Consider the following 23,953-nt stretch of genomic DNA (forward strand, 5'->3'; position numbering starts at 1 on the left):
TGTTTAGTGCGAGAGTCAACATGGGCTAGAGGCCAGTGGACAGAGAATGACAAAGAGCAGTCAGCTGAAACTAAACAGGACAAAAGCCTCACAAGGGAGACTTCAAAAATGAACAGACAAGAAAGGAAGACGGCAAAAGTAAAAGAAAACAAAAACCAAAGCCACAACGGAGGGAAGGATAAGACACCTGTGACACTGCTGACAGTCAGAATTCAATTAAATTTGGATTTAACTTGGTTTATGGGGGGGGGGGGCGGGAGGGAAACAACCCAGTTACCAAGTAGAACAGCCAACTAAGCAAGTGGAGACGCAGGCCTTACTGCAGGGTAAAGGATGCACAGGGAAGGAAACCTAAGAGGAAGGAACACTTACTCAGATGCTGATGTAGGCAGGGGACGCCTGTCCATCACTGCCGGGGGAGGGGAGTGCGGGGGGGGGGGGGGGGAGGGGCGAGGTTGGAGGTGGAGGGGTGAAAGATTTGGCTGTCGTGATAGGAAAGCAGCAGCTATCTCAGCGGACGCTGACCAGACTCACATGCCAGACGACACTGTACAAAGGTTAAAGGCAGCTGTCCTGGACAGGATGAACTGAAGACGAAGCAGAGGTAGAAAGGGGACTGCAGGTCACAGGATGAACTGAAGCCGGAGCAGAGGTAGAAAGGGGACTGCAGGTCACTGTCCCTTTGTACACTCGAGTCTAAGTTATATTCTCGGGTTGCTCTGACATGAAATACTGATTTTTTTTTAAAGAAAAAAAATATCTCAATCATCTCTCAAATGAAAGCCTCCTGGAGCCTCTGAATTAAGGGATGCCAGGGTCGGCTCTGCCCTAAAATAGTCACTAGATTCCTGTGCCCTCCACTGCACAGACACTGCTGCTCTGAGCAGGAGACTGTCTGTGAGACAGGCAGAGGTGGCCACTGCCAATCTGACTACTGAGTTTGTTAGTTATTTTTGTTGTGGTGCTTTTAAATATGTAAAGATTTCCCCATTGTTCATTAGCTTTATTCTACCACAGCCTCAAGAGTAAAAGCACTGGAAATGCTCTTGTGGGAGCACCGCCCTTCGCACAGACACATTGCATCAAAATACGTGATTTTCTGAGTCGACCTATGGTGATCCCATCCTTTCAGTTAATTTTCCGCCTTTTTTCTTCGTTCAAATCCAGATGTATTTGCTTCTCATTTCTAGAATAATTTTCTGGACTGTTCAGATCTAAGCTCTTGATATTCTGTGATGATAGTGACTCTCAGAGAGACAGACTTTGCATGCTTGTAGCCTGGTAGCAAAATTACACATATAGTTGGAAGTCAGGCTAATAATCAGGTTATCATATTGCATATAATCCTTTTAAATCTGATTAATTTTTGCTAGTAGATTAGTACTTTCCGATTAACTTCAAACGAAAGATATTTCTAAGTCTCATTTAGTATTTCTCTCAGCAGAAAAAAATAATATGCTTGTTAAGATTCAGGAGATACAGAAAATATCAAAAAGAAAAATAAAATCTTTGTAAACAATCTATTTTAGTGTTTCGTCCTTTTGGTCTTCTTTCTGTACATATTTTTTGTCGAGGTAATTATTTTCCAACCAATAGGTCATGACTGCTCACTTTGATTAACTGGTCCTCATAACAATAGCGTCCTTTAGGCTCACAACTCGTTGTCATAATCTCTCTTGAATATAGCTATATGTGAGGTTATTTCCCTCTGCCACTCAAGCAGACAACCTGCCAGCACATGTCCTCCAGGGAACATTTATGCACATACTCTAGATAGCTTTCTTGGACAGTTTTTGTCGGGTCAGAATAATAACAATCTTCACGCCTTACATAATTATAAACAAACCACCATTCAGCAAAGTTTAACTTACACTTTTGCCAACTTAAGAATGTCCTGTCCCGAGAAAATATCCAAGGAGCTAAAGGGATCTACAACCCTATAGGGGGAACAACAATATGAACTAACCAGTACCCCGGAGCTCGTGTCTCTAGCTGCACATGTATCAAAAGATGGCCTAGTCGGCCATCACTGGAAAGAGAGGCCCATTGGTCATGCAAACTTTATATGCCTCAGTACAGGGGAACGCCAGGGCCAAAAAGCAGGAGTGGGGGGGGGGGGGAGGGTATGGGGGACTTTTGGGATAGCATTGGAAATGTAAATGAGGAAAATACCTAATAAAAATATTAAAAAAGAAAAAAAAAGAATGTCCTGTCCCTTCAGTGGTACTGATCATTAAAAAGAAAGAAGAAAAAGAACAGCAGAAGTGTTTCCTTTTGGTGTGAAAACAGTGCCTCACTGTTGCAACTGACTGGGTTTGCAAGTGATGGGGACATTCATGTCCTTCCCATAGTCTTTATCCACTGGGACTTCCTCTGCTATGAAACAACTGAGGAGCTCCAGCAGGCCTCAATACCCAGCAATCAGGACGGTATCCAAAGCATTAATTGGTAGGTTTTGATTTAACAACTGATTTTAGCCTCATGAAAAAGAAATGGGCCTGGTGCAGGTTGCATACTGCATAGCTCAAGAGGCACCACTTACATCATAGGCCACACAGAGACCCTGATGCTAACCCACACAATAACTGTGCACAGCAGCTCTGTTGCGTGCTTGGGAGTCATGGGAAGTACTTCCAGAGTATACCTGGGGAGAAGCCACAGTATTTGCCTGTATACCTTGAAATTTGGATGTTAATAGGACGACTCATAAGAAATGCCAATCATTTCATTTTGACGTACAAAATTGTCTATTGAAAATGGTCCCACCCATAAATATAGATAAATGTATTGTAAAACAGAGCATAGTATTGTAGGTGTCTTCAGAACGAGCCAAGCTGCCACTTCCCTCTCAAGTTGCTTAGCTATAGAAGGATCGCCCATGCCTGCTCTCCTGTGTCAGCAGCCTTAGTGCATTTTTACAAACCTGGCTGAATGAGTAAGGGTAAGTCAAATAAACCAGGGATGGGGTAAACTGGGGATGAGGAGATTTTTTTTTTTTCAGTCAGTATAACACACGGAAAGCACTACAGTTATGGGAGGCATGTTGATCCTTGAGCTCACAGATAAGCACTAGGGGAACCAGGAATGTTACACACACAGGAGGCTTGTCCTGTCAAAGGGGCGGGGGGTGCATAACCTGTTTTCCGCCCAGAAGGGTAGGAGTGGACGTGGCTAATAGCCTGGTGACTTTTGCACTACCTGTGTGGTCAGGATGACACTGGATCATCCACCAGGCCCTTATTATAAGCTTGTCAATCTATAGAACCCATCCTTATGGAAGGTGTCATGAGAGCTTTGTGAACAGTTTTGATATAGTCATTCATGTCTTAAGCTTTATTATGCACAAATGACTGGATTATTTATCACTAGAAGATTTTTCACCAAATTGTGCTGTAGTTAAATACCCCTAAAATAAACTACTCAGGATCAGAGTCCTAAAGTTTGAACCAATACCAGCTACAGAATTGTGCTGAACTGAACTACCTTCTTGCCTCCTACAGATGTTACTCAGATGTGGTGGACGCAGAGAGCCTTATTTCCACTAAAGGCGGAAACAAAATACACTACAGTCCAACAAGGTTAAAAATCAGTCAGAGAGCAGCCAGCATCATGACTCAACAGAAAAAAATCGTGACTCAGCAGAAAAGAATCAGGACACAGCAGGTCAGAGTGTCTGCTGAGCAGACCTGATGACCTGGGTTTGATTTTCAAAACCAACATGAAAAACCTTGATAGCGTATGTGCATCTGTGATGTCAGCATTCCTATGCAAGAGGGGAGGCAGAGACAAGAGAGTGCCTACCAGCTCAGGAACCAGCTGGACGGGAGTATTCAGTACAGTGAAGACTTCAAGAGGATCCTGTTTCGGCAAGGTGGAAAGAGAGTATCAACTCCAGGAAGTTATCCTCTAATCTCTACAAATGCACTGTAGCATATTATGTATGCACACACTTAAAAAAAAAAAAAGTCAGGAAAATCCCAACAGGTATATCAAAGAATGGCCTGTGAGTGGTGGTTTTTGACTAAGGGAAGAACATTCGTAACCCTAAGAATATCTGAGAATCATTTTCTCTGTTCGAAAAGAGAACCTTGGTTGATTACAGGGTGTGCCATGATCTTGGATAAACTGGACTGGCTTGTCCTGAATGCTGATACTTTTTTCACAGAAAATGTTATAAGCTGCCGCCCATGAACACCATGGAACCACAAACCTGCCCATAAGAGTTTCCATCCTAAATGATTTCACATGGCAGGAACACAAATACATTCCAACAGATAGGGACAGACTATCTGCACCAAAGTGGACAAACACTGTTACTGAATGCCGAGAGTTCATTTCCTCTGCTTCTGGCACCAGAATTTGAAATTTCCTTCGAGGAAACATGTCTACCTTCCTCTCAACCAACTTCTTTAGATGTCAAAAATTCTTCCCTAGTTCTTGGACAAAGGGAAAGGATAGAAATGAGGGAAATAGATCAACAGAACCAGGCTGGAGAGATGGCTCAGCGGTTAAGAGCACTGACGGCTCTTCCAGAGGTCCTAAGTTCAATTTCCAGCAACCACAAGGTGGCTCACAACCATCTATAATGAGATCTGATGCCCTCTTCTGGTGTGTCTGAAGACAGCTACAGTGTAGTTATATATAATAAATAAATCTTTTTTAAAAAAAGGAAATTGGAAAGCTTAAAAACAAACGAACAAACAAACAAACAGGACCATCTCCACGGAGAATCTCCACCAAGTGTCTTACAAAGGCCATCTCATGACCTCCACTGTTCCAAATGCCACACTAATCCCCCAGTTTCACCTGATTTTGACCCATGAGCATCAAAACACCCAGACTACCACCATTTCTTCTGCTGCTGCTTGGGTCTCCTGGACACAGCATAATCCCATAGTTTATCCTCCCCTCTATACCCCCAACACCCAAATATGGGGGTGGGGCTGACCTCAATGCCCCAAACCTCTTTGCTTCTCCATCTATACCTACTTCTTTGGTTTTACTCAACTGGTCTCATTGCAGATAATCCGGGCTCACTGGACTTAAATGTTTCATCATTACCTAAGTTACCTAAGTAGCTGTAGCTCAGTGTTCTCCCATAAGCTCCAGATTTCTGCACATGCCTACTTGCTGCCTCTGCAGTCACCATATTAAAATAGATGTCTGCTGTGGTTTGACTGTAAAACTCCCCCATGGGCTCATGGGTTTGAAAGCTTGCTTTCCAGTTGGTGGCACCATGTTGGGAGGTGGGAGAGAACGTTTAAGAAGTAGGGCCTGGCTGCAGGTGGCAAGCTGCTGAGGGGTCAGGTTAACTGCCCTCTGTTTCCTGGCCTGTGAATTGCTAAGGAAGGTGTGCCACAAGCCCCCTGGACCACACAGGTCCCAGCCACCATCCCTTCCCCATCAAGACAGTCTCTAGCTCCGAAACTGTGAGTGAGCTCAAGGAAATGCATTTTGCCTCAAGTTGCTCCTGTCAGGTATTTTGTCACATCCATGTGAAAAGACAGTAGTCTGGACCTAACATATCCAAGACACTGGTTCATCTTCCCGCCCAAACCCCTTCCTTCTATAGTCTCAAGGCAACTCTACCCTTTCAGTTTCTCAGAAGGTGGTAAAATTTTGAAGTCAAGTTTCCTCCTCCTCTTTCTGGTTCAAATCCAACTGGGAAATTTTACATCCTCTATCTTCAAAATAGATACAATGGGATTGTTTCTCAACATTTCTCCTCCTGCCATCTACTACTGCTGGATACCTCCCCTCATCTCTGCCCTGCATCACTACCCAGTCTCTCTCCAGAGTGATCCTATTAAGACACAGACTGGACAAAGCCACTTCTGTGCTCAGCATCTGCTGTGATGTTTTGTTTCTCTACACTTGATCTTAGCCAAAGGGCCGAGAAGCGATGATGTTTTGTTCCTCTGTGAATACAAGCCAGAGCCTATTCTGAGGCCCACGAGGACCTAGATTCTGTCCCTTGGTTCTCACTCTTTCACATCACTTGAGCTATGCTGCAGTCCTTGTTTCTTACACATCTCACTTCTCTTTAGGACTCTGTAGCTCCTGGTCCCTCTGCCTGGAATGTTTGTCCCAGAAACTGCAACAGGATGTCACCTCTGCCATGCCTGGCTTGCTTATTTTTTCTTCTGGGCACTTGTCACTGAGCACACATACACTTTATTGTTTACTGTCTGCCTCCTGCAACCCTAGGAGATAAGACCCATAAAAGTCAAGGGTTTGTATTTGTCTCCTGATGTACCCTCTGCATCTAAAACAGTGTTCGGCATACACTTTGTTCAATAACTGCAGTCTGATGAATGAATACTGGGCCATCTTCCATCTGCTGGCTTTTATGATTCAAATGTGGCCAAATTCACTCTTAGTTTAGTCTAACTAATTTCCCTTTCTTACATGAAGCCCTCCATTCCTACTTTCTTGGTTTTGTACTTTAATCTCTTAATATAGATAGATAAATATTCTGTGAATTCTGTCTATACCAATAAAAGTTAAGTTCCAAATTCCACAATCAAATCACTGTATTTCCTCCAGTTGTAAACACACCATTCCAGGATTTTTTTTCCTTACATTTATTTATTTATTTATTTATTTATTTATTTATCTGTCTGTAGAGATGGTATGTGCATTCCACAGCATACATGTGGAAGTCAAAGAACAACTTGCAGGGTAACTGGCTCTCTTTCTTAACCATGTGAGCCCCCAAAATCAAACCCATGTAGTCAGGTTAAGTGCCTTTACCCATTGAGCCAGCTTGCTGGTCCTCATTGTTCAGAGAATAGAGTTTTCAGCAGCAAGCATAAAGTGCATCTCAGTTCCCAAAGCACTGGACTGTGGACAGAAGGAAGGATAATAGTGAGTATGCTTCAAAAGAGATGCTTTATGCAGCCTCACGCTGCGGGTGGAACAGAGGATGCAGGTGAGAGTGCGCTACAGGAGACATGCTATGTGCAGTCTCATTATCCTTCTTGCCTTTTCTGCCACTGTGAACATGAACATGGTTTCCCCAACTACCAGATTCAAACCATCTCTTTGACTTTTACTTTTAAAAGCACCCTTGTTGAGTCTCTTTTCCTAAGCTTTTTCTCTCCTTGGCCCTTTCTTAACCTGGTGTTTCCCTAGGTATCGTTTTTTCCACGATCTTCTGTCTTTATTTTCTGTACTACAGGCTTACACACCTAAGCCTATACTGGACCACTAACTCTGCATCCCAATTACAGCTCCTCTGGTCTCTTGATCTCTACGTCCAAATTCCCAACAACCATCAGAATATCCATGCCTTACCTGATGTCTTATAAACTTCTCAACTTTAGACTATCCAAGATGTTTTTATCTGTCAAATTCTCTCTCCTTTCTCTCTCTCTCTCTCTCTTCCTCTCCAATTCTCAGCCTTCATCATAAATATTTATTGACCCAACCACCTAACTTGTGACATGGGGTGAGTTTTGACATCTTTCTTCCCCTCTCTTCCAACCTATTACCTCTCCAACTCCACTTCAGAAATGCTGCCAAAACTAAGCCTTTCCCACTCATTCCTCTTTCTACACTTTACTGTGTGACCGTCTCACCCTGTGCTTACTGAGACATTATTGCAGATGCCTGATGCTAACCCCTCCCAGAACTGCTCTCTAACTTGTTGGTTCATTCTTAGAATGGCCCTAGAGTAATCTCACAACCGTGTGGCCACTGAATAGGATGGCAACATAAACATCAAGTTAAACTATCTTATCACATCCTACAGTCTTATTAAAATCTACCTGCGTATCCAAGAGGAAATATATTTTTGAAAAATGAAACAACTTTATAGTAACATGAAGAGACCACAGTAGTGATTGTCATGGCCTCAATAAGGGCAAGATGGACAAGCAGGAGCAGGTGAAGCAAGGCCTCAGTGATCCTCCCAACACGGCTAAACTTGGAAACAACAGAACACACCACGGCAGAAAGACAGCACAGTGTGAGCGGGACCAAGAGGAACAAAGGAATGTCTGGGGAAACCTCTGGTGTTTTGTTTTTGTTCCTGCCCCCCACCCTCCACGAGTTGACAGCCCTGTGTCTGAGGTACAAAGAGATCGAACCTCTCAGGACAGCATGACTATGGGGAAAGCACAGGGGCAGAGCTCAGTGCCCAGCTCCACACAAGCCCTCTCTCTGAGGAGGAAGCAAAGCGAGAGCATGGCCCCAAGAGGGGACCTTCCTAGATATCTTACGCCTCTGAACAACAATACTGACAGAACTCTGAGAGCCAAGACGCTCTGTCCTCTGAAACATGGAAATATGCCAAGGTGACTTTTGCCATCTTTCCTGGAGCAGAGTAAGCCATTTCCTTGGAAAACTTAGATTTCTCCCCACATTTAGGCGAGGATCCAGCCTTTGAGCTCCTAAACAAGGCCCAAGCAGACTCCACAGGAGCAGAGGGTAAACTATTCACTCCAAACCCCTCTCAGGTTTGTTGGAAGTAAATCTCCAGCAAAACCCATTTAAATCTTATCATAAAGTGAAGACACACTTGTATACATGCACTGTTCTGTTTTTTTTTAAAGAGTCTCTTTTCTTCCAATTAAAAAAAAACTTATATTTTTAAAAAATGCAGCTGGAGAAATTGCTCAGTGGTTAAGAGTACTAGCCGCCCCTCCAGAGAAAGATTTGGGCTCGATTCCCAGCACTCACGTGGTAACTCAGAGTCATCGGATTGCGGGGTTCCAACACCCTCTTTTGACCTCCATGGGCTATATAGGCACATGGTGCACAGACATGCATGTAGGCAAAGCACCCATATACATAAGAGAAAGAAAGGAAGAAGGAAGGAAGGAAGGAAGGAAGGAAGGAAGGAGGGAAGGAGGGAAGGAGGGAAGGAGGGAAGGAAGGAAGGAAGGAAGGAAGGAAGGAAGGAGGGAAGGAGGGAAGGAAGGAAGGAAGGAAGGGAGAGAAGAAGGGAGAGAGGAAGGAAGGAAGAAAAAAGAGAGAAGGGAATGAAGAAAGGAAGGAAGAAAGAAGGAAAGAAGGAATGAAGGAAGATTTACAATAAAGGTGAAAGATCAGCCGGGCGTGGTGGCGCACGCCTTTAATCCCAGCACTCGGGAGGCAGAGGCAGGCAGATTTCTGAGTTCGAGGCCAGCCTGGTCTACAGAGTGAGCTCCAGGACAGCCAGGGCTACACAGAGAAACCCTGTCTCGAAAAAACCAAAAACAAAAAAAAAAAGGGTGAAAGATCGAGGAGAATGTCATCTCCATTGATAAATTGATATAAAGGATGACAGAAAAGGAAATCTTTAATTTCAACTGGATAGGAAAGAATCTTGCTATGAGAGAGGAAAAAAAAGAAAAAAAAAGACTAAAAGATTCCATGGAAGCCAAAAATCACTGCAGCTGAGTCAAATTTGATGTTGGCACTAGTTAAGGGAAATTGAACAGCACAGAGGAAAATCTCAGGAAAACACTATTGGAATATGGTGGAAAATAAATGAAGGGGGGAAAGAGAGCATAAAGGAGAAATAAAGAACTATGAATTTCAAAGACATCCAAATAATAAGCTCTTGCAAAGTTAAAACAAAAGGAGAGGGCAGGGACCAAAGAGATGATGGGAGGATTTCCTCGTCCCCGAGAACAGATGCATTTGGAAAACAGCAGGGTTATCCTAAGCCAGTCCAAATAAAGAAGTCTATCCTCAGCTACTTTGCCATAAACGTTGTGATGCTGAGATGCAGTTCACTGAAAACAGCATTGTCATCAGCTTTCCCAAGACAGTGGAGTGATGTGGCAATGAAGATCTCTGTTCTGAAGATAGCATGTTGCTCTTCTGCACAATGATCATCTTTCTGGAAAGTTAATTTGTTATGCTGAAAAGATTGATTGTCGTGAAGAGAGCTCAGATTCAGAACTCAAGAATGCAGACAGCATTGTGAGAAAAGAATCACACTGCATGCCAGCACATTTCTTCAGAGAGGAGTCTGATTAGTAATAGCTAAAGAGGAAGGCCACTGTGGGTGATGACTGTGCTCCCAGTACTGATGGCCACTGTGGATGATCTAGTACTGATGGTCACTGTGGATGATGACTGTGCTCCCAGTACTGATGGCCACTGTGGATGATCTAGTACTGATGGTCACTGTGGATGATGACTGTGCTCCCAGTACTGATGGCCACTGTGGATGATCTAGTACTGATGGTCACTGTGGATGATGACTGTGCTCCCAGTACTGATGGCCACTGTGGATGATCTAGTACTGATGGTCACTGTGGATGATGACTGTGCTCCCAGTACTGATGGCCACTGTGGATGATCTAGTACTGATGGTCACTGTGGATGATGACTGTGCTCCCAGTACTGATGGCCACTGTGGATGATGACTGTGCTCCCAGTACTGATGGCCACTGTGGATGATGACTGTGCTCCCAGTACTGATGGCCACTGTGGATGATAACTATGCTCCCAGTACTGATGTTGACAACATGCACAGATTAAACATTTATAAAATAGAAGGACACAGGAAGCGGGTGCTCTTAAGTCCTATCTTCCCATTAACATCAAAGTTGCTCACTTGTGCTTCAGTACAGAGATACAATTAAATGCAGGGTGCTTTGCTTTTCAGAGTCCCACAGATTTAAAAGTAAGATATCATCCACATGTTTGAAGCTGTATACATGATGAATAAGCAAAGGTTGTGTCAAAAGAGAACAGAAGGTAAAAACAAGTATAGACTACTTCGATTCTTCCACCAAAACCACAGTGAACATTCACTTCAAAGGCCAGTGGTGTAACTGGGGAACAGGTGCATTGGAAATAAAGATGGACAGTGTATATGAACAAAAGACTCACAGAGACCTGCCTGCCTCTGCCTGAGAAGCACTGAGGTTCATAGTTTGTGCCTGGCTCCAATTATACTTACAAAGACATCAAAACGAGGGGAGAAACTTCACCATAAATTTGACAAAAGGAACTTAAAGCCTGTGGTCTGAAAACAATAAACTGTTACTAGAGAAAGTTAAGGATGCCAATAAAAAAGAGCTATCACCTGTTCGTGGATAAGAGGCCGTATGATTCATTTGTCTCTTTAAATTGTAGTACTAGAGGTTGCCTTGAGCTTATAGGACCTCTACCGCTGAGCTGCAGCCCCAGTCTTTGATGACAGCCTTCTCCAAATACATGTGTGCTCACCATAATCCGTATCGCACTCTCAAGAAGCTTCTTCGCAGAAATTAACAAATGGGCCTAACATTCATTTGAAAATTCAGGGGACACATAAGAGCGAAACAATCTTGAAAAAGAAAAGCCAAGCTGAAGAACTCAGACATCTGAGTGTGAAGTTCCCTAGAAAGGTAGAGTGACCAGGACCGACTGGAGCAAAGGCAGGATGAGAGCAGGAAATCTCAGTGGTCAGGATTGAGACTCCAGAAACAGACTCTCGTGTGTTCTCAGCCGTGCCGAGACAATTCACTGAGACGAACAGCAATCCACTCAACAAACAACACTGAGGCCACTGAATAGTCCAGAAGAAGTTGTGGAGAGGGGAAGAGAAAGTCAGAAGAGATCGGAAACCTACATATAGGGATAAAAACCATTAAAAATAATGCTGAAGAAAATATGGGAGACTGGAGAGATGTCTCAGAAGTTGAGGACACTTGCTACTCTCTCAGAGGATTCAGGTTTGACTCCCAGCACACACATGGCAGGTGACAATCATCTGCAACTCTAGTTCCAGGGGATCTGACCTTTTCTGGCCTCCTTGTACACTGCATGCATGTGGTACACAGAAATGCAGGCAAAATAAACACACAACATAAAATAAATAAATTCACAGGCATAAATGACTTCATGGCTTTGAATTAGGTGCCGAGTTCCTAGATATGACATAAAAACATAAGATGCTAAGAAAATATGAGCTGAATATCATTAAGATGTAAAACTTTTGTGCAGCAAAAGATTTTTTTTAAAATGAAAAGATAACCAGAATATAGAAGAATTTTGAAAGTCATATATTTGAACAAAAGGGGTATATAAAGAACCATTGCAATTCAATAATTAAAAAGCCAAACTTTTAAAAACTGGCAAAAAAAAAAAAATCCAAATGAGCTTTTCTACAAAGAAGATGCACAGCTGCCCAGAGATCTCATGAGAATAGCATCAACCACTAGAAACAAGACCTGAAGCACACAGACACAACTCCGCCTCTTAGGAAGGCTCTAACCCATGACAGACAATGACAAGTACTGATGACGATGGTGCAGAGACACGAGAAATCACACTCTGGGATGTAAAATAGCACACCTACTTTGGTAAATAGTCTCTCTGTGCCTCAAGTGAGTAGACATAGACACTACTGAACAATTCCACGCCAGGTTTATCCCTAGGGGAATGCAAGGTATTGGCTACACATAAGTTTGTTCAAACACATTCAAAGTGCCATCCTACAGGACAAAGAAACAGGATGTGAAACAGCCTGCAAATCAATTGAGTGGTGGACAGATAGCTAACATGTGATCCAACATGGACTGTAATAGATAAGACATATCTGGAATAGGCAGAGCTACTATAAAAACTAGACCAGGGCTTGGAAGAGGGTGAGGGTTGGGGAATAGATAGGAAATGGGAGTGATTACTAATGGGTACAGAGGCTTTGGAATGATAAAATGTATTAAAACTGATTGTGACACTATTCCACAATAGTGTAAATATACTAGCACCAACTGAATTGTAGATCTCAAATGCATGAGTCATATGGTATGTAAACCATCTCTCCAAATAATGAGACCAACGCCCAGGATTTGAGTCTGAACGGCACACTTTCCAACTGAGAGGCAGTAGCTAAGTAGCTTACTGCCCTCATCGCTCAAATATCAGTAAAATAGCCAAATTAAATAGCACCAATCTCTGGTTGTGTTTCAAAACTAAATTAACATCTGTAAAATGATTAGAACAGTTTGTGACCCAAATCCATCTGTATGGTACCTAAAGCAATTTCATACCAATTTATTAAATATTTGCCATATTAGAGTCCTAATAATGGCTGCTATCACAAATTAGCACAATTTATTCTCTCCAAGTACTTGGAGTCTGGGCATAGGGAGATAACTCAGTAGGTAAGAGTGCTTGCTGCGTAAAGCCTGGGAACCTAAGTTCAAATTCCCAGCACCCACGTAAAAAGCCCGGTATCGATGAGAATGCCTGTCTTGAGCAACAGGGACAGGTGGATACTGAGAGCTGACTAGCCAGCCAATCAGCAAGCTTCTGGCTCATCCAGAGACCCCCCACCTTAATGTATAAGGTTGACCATTTTTAAGGAAGACATCAACATGAATTTTGGGACTCCACCTACATGTGGAACATAAACACACACACACACACACACACACACACTCACAGTGAATACCCATACACTGTAATTTTGCTTGGGAGAAAAATATAATTACAGATGAAGTACAACCTAATTTAAAAGATTAAACTGATTTAACAGATTAACTGATTAAATTGATTAAACTGATCAATTTTATATTTTAAAAGTAACATAGCCATAAGGAACAGATTCCACAAAACTATTGCAAGTACTGCAGAAAGCTAAATCTCTTTAGTGATGGATCACAGAAGTTAAACTAAAAACATAAAATGCAAATTAGTAATAAATGAGCAAAGAATGTGGACATTATGTGAAAGCCTAAGCCTACCGTGCGAAAAGTGCCATAAAGACTCCTAGAAACTGAAGGATTACTAAGATTTTTAAGGTGGGTGCAATTATTATTTTAACCAGTCACTAACGCCATCAAGGATGTTGGAAAACAGGAAGCGGCCATGGCACAAAGGGCTCACACCTTGGGAACCAACTTGGCCTTGGGAGGGCAACTTAGCAATGGCAACCGAGAGCTTCAGAAATGTTCACAGGTTTTAAACAGAGCTCCTACTTCCGGGATTCCATTCTCATGGGGCACAGCCCTACTTAAGGAAGTACTTCCTGCGCTGATGTTTATTGAAGGTATTGCAAAAGACGGAAATTGTTAAATCAGCTACGGAACTGTCAAATGTGTGCTAACTGAGGCTGTGCTACCAAATGGAAAATACTGTGACTCACACCCTCACTAAAAGCCAGAGCTATCAGGAACTTTGAGGCAGTACTAAGTAAAGGTGAGATGAGAGGGGTGGCCCAGCCAGCTTTCTCAAGGGTGGCCTCTCAGCATCCTAACAGGGTAAATGGAATTCTCCCGGCATGCAATGTGGCACGGGTATCAGTGTAAGAACTGGGCAACCGTACACGTACTCTGTATGCGGCCAAAAGAAACATCTCTGAAATCATTCCTTGAATTTCCACCACGAAAAATAATTCCTTACATTCCTTCACATCTTTTACTTTCTTGTATTCTACTTCAAAGGCATTAGTCTAAACCTGCCCCCCCACCCCCATTTTGTTTTGAAATGTCATTGTTACTTACTGTCTCCTTTTTTTTTTTTTTTTTTTTTTTTTTTTTGGTTTTTCGAGACAAGGTTTCTCTGTGTATCCCTGGCTGTCCTGGAACTCACTTTGTAGACCAGGCTGGCCTCAGAAATCCGCCTGCCTCTGCCTCCCAAGTGCTGGGATTAAAGGCGTGCGCCAACACGCCCGGCTTTTACTGTCTCCTTTTATAAAGAATTTTGTTGCCAGGCTTGGTGACACATGCCTATAATTTCAACACCAGGAGGCTGAGGCAGAAAGATCACAAGCCTTGTCTGGAGGTCAGGGTGTGTGTGTGTGTGTGTGTGTGTGTGTGTGTGTGTGTGTGGTGATTTTTATCTAGGTCAAACATTTATTACATAAAAATGTTTTTAAGGAGGCAGAGGCAGGTGGATTTCTGAGTCGAGGCCAGCCTGGTCTACAGAGTGAGTTCCAGGACAACCAGGGCTACACAGAGAAACACTGTCTCAAAAACCCAAAACAACAACAACAACAACAACAAAACATTTTTAAGTCAATGGAAACACCTCTTTGTGTTGGGCAGATTCTCCACTTTAGTCTCCAAGCACTTTGATAATACAGGACAGAAAGTCCGGGTGTGTGCTGCTCAGACAACCTCTTGCACAGCTTCATTTCTCCAAACCTAAGGGGGCCTTAGCACTCCTCTCTGAACCCACTGTCCGATCTTTGCAGCTAGGATCGTTTCCACCCTGTGTGTGCAGTGCAGGCATAGGGTGGGCCTGGCGTGCTGTGGCCAAGCTCAGAGCTCTGAGTTCCGGGAACCCGCAGGCCCCCTGACACTCCTAGATCCAGCACAGGTTTCCACAGGCGGCCACACATGAGATTCCAGCCCTGCTCAAGCTGAAAGGGGAGAATGAGAGAAGCTTGGGGGGACTTAGGAACTCTGGGGAAACCGAGAAAGTTGAAAACGGGCTGGAGAGAATGCTGAGCTCTTAGGAGCTGTTCTTGGAGAGGATCTGAGTTCCACTCCCAGCACCTGTGTCAGTGGCTCACACCCGCCTGGACTTTCAGCTCCAGGGGATCCAATGCCTCTGGCATCTATAGGTATCTATGCTCACGTGCACACACCTACACAAACACACACGTATACATCCTTAGATGTAATAAATCTTTTTAAAGGTGAAAATATTGAAGAACCCTAACAGAAGGCCTTTCTGTTCTGCAGTGAGTTGTGTGCTGAAGGCACACACTTGTTCCTAGCTCATAGCAAACTAGAGGCTGGAAACTCAGGTTGTAGGGAATGAATTTTTCTTTTGCCTATAAGTGAATCAGGCTTCCCGTTATTCAGCAATGGCATAGCGAATTACATGGCAGCTCAGAGAGGGTATGATCTACTGGTACCAAAATAAACAGAGACTAAGACATGCATGGCCTTGTAGCACTGCCAGTCAGAGTGGTGGTAGAGTCCAATCACCACCCGGCCCGTGGAAGAACTGCAGGGCCTCAGCTTTACCCCAGAGCTTCTGAAGGAGACTCTGAAAATTAACATCTTCAGTGATGCTTGTGTCTAAAGTCTGAGAAACACAGTCCCAGAAATACACACACACAGAGACACACTTACAAGCATGCACACACAGACACACACACAGACAAAGACACACACACATGCACATACACGTGATGTAAACAAAGTTCATGCCTTCCCTCTTTTTTCTGTCAAATCATCAAAATGTCTGATGAGTCTTCACCACAAGGGCTACTCTTGGTTTTGGACTTTCCCCCAAATATTTGAAGGAATAAGCTCTACATAATTCTCCACAGGCCTTGTCATCACCCTATACAGGCTGAGCCAGCACACCTGAATTAAACACTCATTCCTTGGTCACGACTACTGATGGCAGAGCAGAGAAGCACCCGGAACACCTCAGGGGAGAGAGAGACTCTGAAAAGGTCCTTGGTGCTTTAGCCAATGAGAAGCAATACAAACTCATGCTGCCAGAGACACCTCAGCACTTACTCTATTACTATGCAGAGAAGTCATAGCTAAGGAGATCATTTAACGAGCAGCTGGCCATTCTGCAAATGTGTATTTAATTGCATGATTGGTAATCCCAAACCCACGGTCAAGACTCTAGTCTGCAATTCTACCTTTAAATCTACCGGATGAGATGCAGATAGATCCTGCTCAGAACCTCGGAGAAGAGTTTTTCACCCTTCAGTCTGGGCTGCAGCTTTAGCAAGAAGAAAGGTTCCTCTGGTGCTGTTGTCTGGGGAAGGAAGGGACTTTCTGTGGGCACTGCACTTCACTTATCTTTCTAAGTCCAGCTGAAAGCAGCCCATTCTTTAAGACATGTTCTGAGAGCTCGTTCCTCTGAGTTGTGTTCCTCGTGGCACTGTCTTTGGACTGACCTAGTGGCTCTCAGGAGGAAGGACTCATTTGTTAGTTCAAGCTTTGCAGACTGACCACATAGTCAAAAATGTCCCCTCTGCCTCTTACCAGTTGTGTGACTTTTAACTAAGCAACTTCCTCCTGTAACTGTGACATGCATAAATCAATCCCAAAGAGTTGCTGTGAAGATTATATGAGACAACATATAGGAGCCATTATAACGTCTGGCACATAATAATCAATGTTAGCTATTATTAGCACTTGACAGAATCTGGCTTCTATTAGAATTGGTTTCATATGTCTCCTTTCCTACTACATCATGTGCAAACTGTTTATATCCCAAGGAGCTGGCGTAGGTACTTACAACTGGCAGACAAACAATATTTTTCAAATTGCTTTGAAGGTATGCCAGGGAGAGGAAGAGGGGGGGTGTGCTGGGAACAAACAATGTACATTATGATTTTACCCAGGGCCAGACTCTGTGGAGTTTGATTTTCTTTTGTTACTACAACACGATGCTTCAGACAGCAAAATTTCTATAAAGTGGGACTAGAGAGATGCTATTTATCAAAACACGTGTTGTGTTCAGAGACAGCAAAGGTATGCTAGGACACATCTAAAAATATCCCGTTTGGTCCCTGCCTGAGCAGAGACTAGGGGTTGAAGTTCATCCAGAGCTGTATGGGACAAACCGGGTGTCTTAGCATGAAGTCACATCAATTAAGACACATCAACCTAGGGTCTTGAGAGATGGCTCAGCAGTTAAGAGCATGGGCTATTCTTCCAGACTTCTTGAGTTCAGTTCCCAGCAACCATATGGTGGCTCACAACCATCTGTAATGGGATTTGATTCCTTCTTCTGGTGTGTCAGAACACACACATACATACACACACACACACACACACACACACACACACAGGGTAAGTCTTTCTTTAAAAAAAAAAAAGACCATCAACCTAGAGAGGGGCATTTCGTTTTTCAGAGTATCTACTGAGAAAGATGTATGTGGACTGCTTAGGAGCTGTCTGCATCAAAGTGAGGGAAGCTCTACGACTAATTCAAAGGCTCCTTGTAAGCCCACTTGAATGAACATCAACTACAATAATAGTAGATCTTTTGACACGGTTTGAGTGCCCACTAAGGAGCTCAAGGTTCTTGTGGCTGACAGGAACTTTCTGGACTTGGGCAAAGGCCTAAGCAGCACCCTTTAGACAGAGCACAGCGTTGCCTCTGAGATGGTGTCAACCTCAAGGACTTGTCCTTGTGGCTTAGGAGCTGATTCATCGTAAGGACATCAGAGACCGTTAACAGACCTTATGTGGTGAAAACTGCTAGCCCAGCTTGGGGCCACGGACTTGTCTTGTGGCTTTTACTGAATCAGTAACCTAGCTCAGTATTCTTTCCCAGTGGCTTCAGAACCACGTCTTCTGAAGCTGTTTCGTGAGTACCCAGCCGCCTTCTGCCCTCTGTCATGACAGAGGCCTCTTTCCCACCACTCTGCCTGCCTGGACAAAGTGGCTATTCTTTTTAAGACTTACAAAAAAAAAAAAAAAAAAAAAAAGGTGCACTTGAGCACTTGATATCATACATCCAAAGTTGAATCCAGAAATTAGCACTGTGGGCTGAAAAGTGTCATAGAGTGAAGGAAAATGAGTGTGATGAGCGCCACCTTAAAACTGGTTGAGGTGGCCAAGGCAGGTCCTGAGCTAGGCCAAAGGATGGGAGAAGGCTTAACGGGGAGAGCAATATTCAAGAAAAATCTAGGAGTAAGAGCAGCAGTCTGTATTTATTGAGCACACAGGTATTATTCTCTCCATTTCACAGGTGAGAAAGCTGAGGCTCACAGTAAAAAAAAAAAAAAACAGAAAGAGAGAGAGAGGGAGGGAGCTGAACTCAAACAGAGGTGGGCTGACTCTAGGATAAAGAAGAAAAAAAGGTGAGCTAGGCCTCCAAGATGGAGGAAAGTGCCTTGCTGCTGACTGAGCAGGAGGAAAGACCAGGTCCCTGGGGAACTGAAAGTAGTTTGGTGAGGACTCGCTGGGGGTGGGGACACATGTTCAGAAGAGAAACCAGAAGTAGAAGAGCTCTAGTTAGATGTAAGACTTTTTGACTCCTAGACAGATGTTTGATTCATAGGCTCTAACCCCTCCAAGCCTCCGACCCTCTCTTCCGTAAGAGACCATACAGAATAACAATGTCTGCCTCTCTCCCAGAAGGAATGGCCATTAACACCAACTGAGATTGGTGGTGTAGACTTCACGAAAAACATACAAGTTCCTGCATAGACTAGATTTCATCTCCTCCCCATGAGCTTCAGAGATCCACAAGTCTAGCATCCAGTGGTCCAGGCTTCCGTCCTCCTAAGTAGCCTTGCCTAAGTAGTATACAGTTGCCACTTCCTAAGTACAGGATCCAAAGGTGAGTTCCGCTCTTAGTTCCTGCACTGAATCCTCCTGGAAGTGGAGGTGATAGGGACAACACTTACCTTATATGGCTGATGAGAGGGAAGCTGAGCGGCACGTATGGGAAAAGGAGCACAGGTCCCAGCACACAGTAAATAAAGCCTTAGGAAGCCCACACACAGCTTTGGTCTGCTTTTTACGTGGGAAGAAATCTGTTTGCTAGTTCTCTAGTCCCTCTGTATCCTACGTGATAGAAATCTGTGAGCCTGTGAGAAGCTGGCGGTGCTATGAAGTAGGTTCGCGACCCTACATTCCCCCTTTGTTCCTGGCTCCCAAGGACTGGCAAGCAGCTGGCTCTCCGTCCTGGCAGAAAATGCCCAAAAGAGGTAAAAGGCAGAGACTGCACACCATTTGTGCAAACCAGTCTGCCCTTGCAGTTTCGTAGGCAAAAATCTAACATGGTCAGTTCGATCTGACCTGCTCTTTTAAGAGCACTGTTCCTTTCTTCCCTCCACCCCTTTCTCCCTCTCGGGGACAAGCACACTCCCCCACACAGCTCGAGAAGCTTACAGCATTTTTACAACACGCACTCTGGGGTCCTGTTGTGACAGCCTCTTGCCACATTAACTTGCCTGTCCAACTCCCCGCAGAGAAGGAACGAGAGTCTTTGCTAATGTCCCAGCAGGAAATTCGAACAAAACAAATCTACACGCAGAACCCAACATCTGCAATCCAGGGACCCAAACCGACACTAGATGACTCCAGACTGTAGCTGAAGCAGCTGCCTCCTTAGGTACAGAGGACTGAAAAACAGTCACTTGCCGCTTAAAAAAAACACATCTGCATACCAATTAATTATGAATATTCATCGGCTCCAGCCTACTCCAGGGCACTACAACCCTGAGCTCTGTCTGTTTCCCAAAGCTTTCTCTGCCTCGCTCAGGAGACAGGGAGAGTTCATTCAGGCTCTTTGCCTTGGCTCTTTCAAGTACTTGCTTTGGGTCTGGGCTTTTTTTCCCCCTGAAGGGTTTGGATCAAATCAGTTCTGGTCTTACCCTTTATATCTTCCATAAGGGGCAGCTTTTTGTTTCCTTCCTCTTCCCTCGTCTGTCTTGGGTGTTTTTTGTTTTTGCTGTCTCTGCTTGCTGTGGTGGCTTTCTGTGAGAGAGGTACTCACGGTTCAGAGATATAACAGACCCTAGGGCTTGTGGGAGGGGCTAAATTAGCCAGCCCGGTTTCGGAAGGAACCTCAAGCCCGATGTCTTTTTCATTGACTAGAAATACAGATTGGGAGAGGAGCCGGCCAGCTCATTTCCCCTAGTTACTCGAAAGCTCACCGGGGTTGTAATTTCTTTTTCCTAGGCTTGACGTAGTATGTGTTCAAAACTCACTCTCTCCTTCCCCTTCCTTCCTCTTTTCCTCCGTTATAGATCTCTCACCCCCTGTTACAGAAAAGCTACTTTTATCCCTTGAAAAAGACATTTCTACTACTACTACTAAAAAAAAAGAAAGAAAGAAAGAAAAGAAAAGAAAAGAAAAGAAAAGAAAAGAAAAGAAAAGAAAAGAAAAGAAAAGAAAAGAAAAAAGAGGAAAAAGCTCCGAGCCTTGCAACTATAATGTAGGTAGCCTTGAGACTCAACACCTGTGAGAGGAAGAGCCGCTCTTCCTACTGCATAAAGCTGACCCCTTCCCAGCCCCTGATGAGCAATCATTTCTCAGTCTCATTGGAGAAGAACGCAGGCAGTGGGGGAAGCTGCAGGCAAAGCCACACAGTTGTCCGGAAAGCCTTATGGGACCACTGAGCAAATTGCTCACTGGGTACCTCTTGCCAGCTGTGAAATGACAAACGTCATCCACTTTTCTCCAGCTTTGACTTCCTACCTCCAAAGCCCTAGGTACAGAGGTAGCCACGCCCAGGCTTCGGTAAGGTGACCCAAATGCAGGTGAACTATGAACTTGTTTTGAAATGAAGAGGTCTGAAGTGCAGGCTGGCCCTCAGGGAGGAAGGTGTAAGTCCTCAAATCCCAAAGCCACTTGGACAGCTGCTCCTTAAAAAGCTGCTTGAAACCTTAGCTTTGAGGTTTGAAAGAGACCTGCGGCGTCCCATCAACCCAAGATGACAGCAAAAAAAAAAAAAAAAAAAAAAAAAAAATGAAGCCACCTGCCCCTATTTGCATGCTACCTCCTGTTTACCACCTCACTTCCAACACCAGATTCTCCCACAGTGCTGGTACTCAGTAAACCCCAAGTGAGTTCATGAATGAACAGCCAGCCACATTGCCCGACTATAGATCCAGCCTTCTGATTCCTAGTTCATGGAGGTTTTGTTGTTATTTGTTTATTTGTTTTTCTGTATTTCCTTTATAGCAGAGAATTTGTGTCTGGAGCTAATTTTACTGTTAGACATAGTTCTGCCTCAAATCATTTACTTAGTGACCACTTAAGATTGCTTTGAAGGAAATGTGTTCTCTGCTACACTTTCTGTGTATTTGTAAAGGGGTGGGGCTCAGTTTTCAGTTTAGATGTCTGCTCCCTTGCACAATGCAGTGCCTGCCACACAGAACGTGCTCAGTGAATTCTGGATATTTTGATAAATCAGAACTGTATAGCAAGACTTTCTGTATCTTACTTAATGGTGCATAACTATAGGAGTTTGCATTTAGAAGAATAATTAATCACACTAAATGAAAACTCTAATAAATGGCTTCTCTAGAACCAGTTTAAACTGCATTTCTAATCATGAATATTGGTTTGATATTGTCCTGTGATAATAACATTGTTTTAAGAGACATAATGAGATATTTGCAAATATCAGCAATCTTTGTGGCTTTGTGACTACATGTGTGCTCTATAAAAAATATGAAGTTCAGGCCCGGAGAGATGGCTCAGTGCTTGTGGAGCCTGGCAGCTTGAATCCAATCTTCAGAATCCTTGGTAGATGGAAGGAGAGGACCGACTCCCACCAGCTGTCCTGTGACCTCGATACATGCTCCCCAAATACACATACCCTTCTCCCATCCTCCCACACATAATTTGTTTTTAAAAACTGAAGGTTATCTGAATTGAATACATAGTAATAGAAGCAGCCTTTCATAACAAACTAACTCATCCTACACAAATCTCCCAACAGCGGTTAATGGTTCTGATGGTGGAGTGCTGTGTGCTATTTAATCCTGTTGCTCTGTATGCACAGCTCCTTGGTATCAGAAAAGCATTATAGTTGAGCATGTCTTATCTCCCAGTCACATGACAATAGTTTACCTAAGAGGTGGCAAGGATACAAGAGCCTGTTTAAAGGTCTGAAAATTGCTTTAAATTTCAATTTTATTTCTGGACCAAAAAAGTCCATTATTATAATTGTATTGTTGCCTTTTTCCAATAGAAAGTAAGAAAGTTACTCAAGAAAGTTGCTAGAGCTAAATATACCTGTCCTTCTTTTACCGATGAAATGTATTTTTAACGTAAGTTCTTTAGAAAAAAACGTTTCAATTTTCCTACCCCTTCAATCTCCTACATTATGTCAGTTCCTCCCTTGGCATCTAAAGTAGTTAAGTTCCTCTGCTGAAAGATAAATTCTGGTACAAAGTGAGCACAGAGGATTCAGTTCTGCAAGATGAGAATGATCTAGAGAATGCTCAATAATGCAAATGTCCTCACCAGGCTTAACGATAGCCGAAGATGGTTAATCCTGTCAATTCTATGTTGTATACATTTTTTCCACAATTTTGGTTGGTTCTGTTTTTTGTTTTTATTTCTATTTAAAAAAAGAAAAAAAAAACAAATATGCCACCAGCCTGTGCCTCTTGTCTTTCTCACAGATCATGACTTTGCCTTCCCTGAGTCTCTGCCACTCTCTCATAATTGACACATTCTTGTGAACCAAGGCTCCTGGAAGGAGGCTATGTCTCCAAAGCCTGCTTGACCTGTAGAAACTGCAAGCTGGAATGTAACAGGTCCAGAGGCTAACTACATTAGTGTGAGCTAGCTTTTAGCTCCCTGAATAGCCATCCCTTGCCCACCTGTGTGTCAGAACTAACTACCTGGGAGGAACAGATAAAAACCTTTTGAAATCTATCAATTTAGCAGACACTAACTTCTACCAACCCTAAAACTAAGAATGTCATCAAATAGCATTTGAGGCCTACAGAAAGGCCTCCCTCCTTGCTCTAACCACCTCTCTCATGTCATCACCAATGTATTTTAAACTTATCTTGACTTAGGACTTCTGTTTTGCTCTATAAAACTATAACTGCCCACATCTTACTGGTGACCAAATATTACTGTTCTTTTCCTTGCCATTCTCAAATCTGCCTCCTCTCCATTTCTGCAACCTCTGCCACTGTGCTTGCCTCTCATCTTTGCCTGAACAACTGCAACATGGTGTCCCAGTATCCCAGGTCAGGAAGAAAAGAAGTTAGAAGTCTTTTAATGTGTAAGTAAATACAATTCATGTTCAGTTACCCTGCTTGAAAAGAATGTCTGTTCTCTCTGAACCTCCTTAAAATAACGAGTCCAAGAACCCATGCAAATGGTTTGGGCAACATGACCATAAGTCACAGTTTCAGCAGCTGTCTGTTTCGGGGACAGGATCGGGAGAGTGTCACAACCCGCCATGTACAGTGCTCAGAATCAGTTTTCACCAAGTATTTGTGGTGACTGTAAACTGCCCACAAATCTCTAAAGCCCAGTTAGAGGTGCCTTCGTCCAAGAACGCAATCCGGATCATCGACGTGTGCTGGGTGTTTTGGGGTTGCCTCTCCAATATACCC

The 23,953-nt window shown here is 43.6% G+C and overlaps 1 protein-coding gene across 3 annotated transcripts in view; it reads right to left on the bottom strand.

The window, feature by feature from the left end:
* The window catches only part of Entpd1 (ectonucleoside triphosphate diphosphohydrolase 1), a 126,057-nt gene that overhangs the window by 60,641 nt on the left and 41,463 nt on the right, over nucleotides 1–23,953 (bottom strand). The window contains exon 1 of one of the 3 annotated variants that reach the window (XM_029472705.2): nucleotides 20,240–20,462. The exons of 1 other annotated variant lie outside the window; for it this stretch is intronic. In XM_029472705.2, coding sequence (XP_029328565.1) covers nucleotides 20,240–20,255 — 16 coding nt within the window. In that variant the 5' untranslated portion in view covers nucleotides 20,256–20,462. Of the gene's footprint in view, nucleotides 1–19,267; nucleotides 19,842–20,239; nucleotides 20,463–23,953 lie in introns of those variants that run through there. One more of the 3 variants, XM_085833810.1, reaches the window with a different exon arrangement.

The sequence above is a fragment of the Mus caroli genome, unplaced genomic scaffold, assembly GCF_978045245.1.
Source record: "Mus caroli unplaced genomic scaffold, Mus_caroli_1 scaffold_20, whole genome shotgun sequence".
In the NCBI taxonomy this organism is placed as follows: Eukaryota; Metazoa; Chordata; class Mammalia; order Rodentia; family Muridae; genus Mus; species Mus caroli.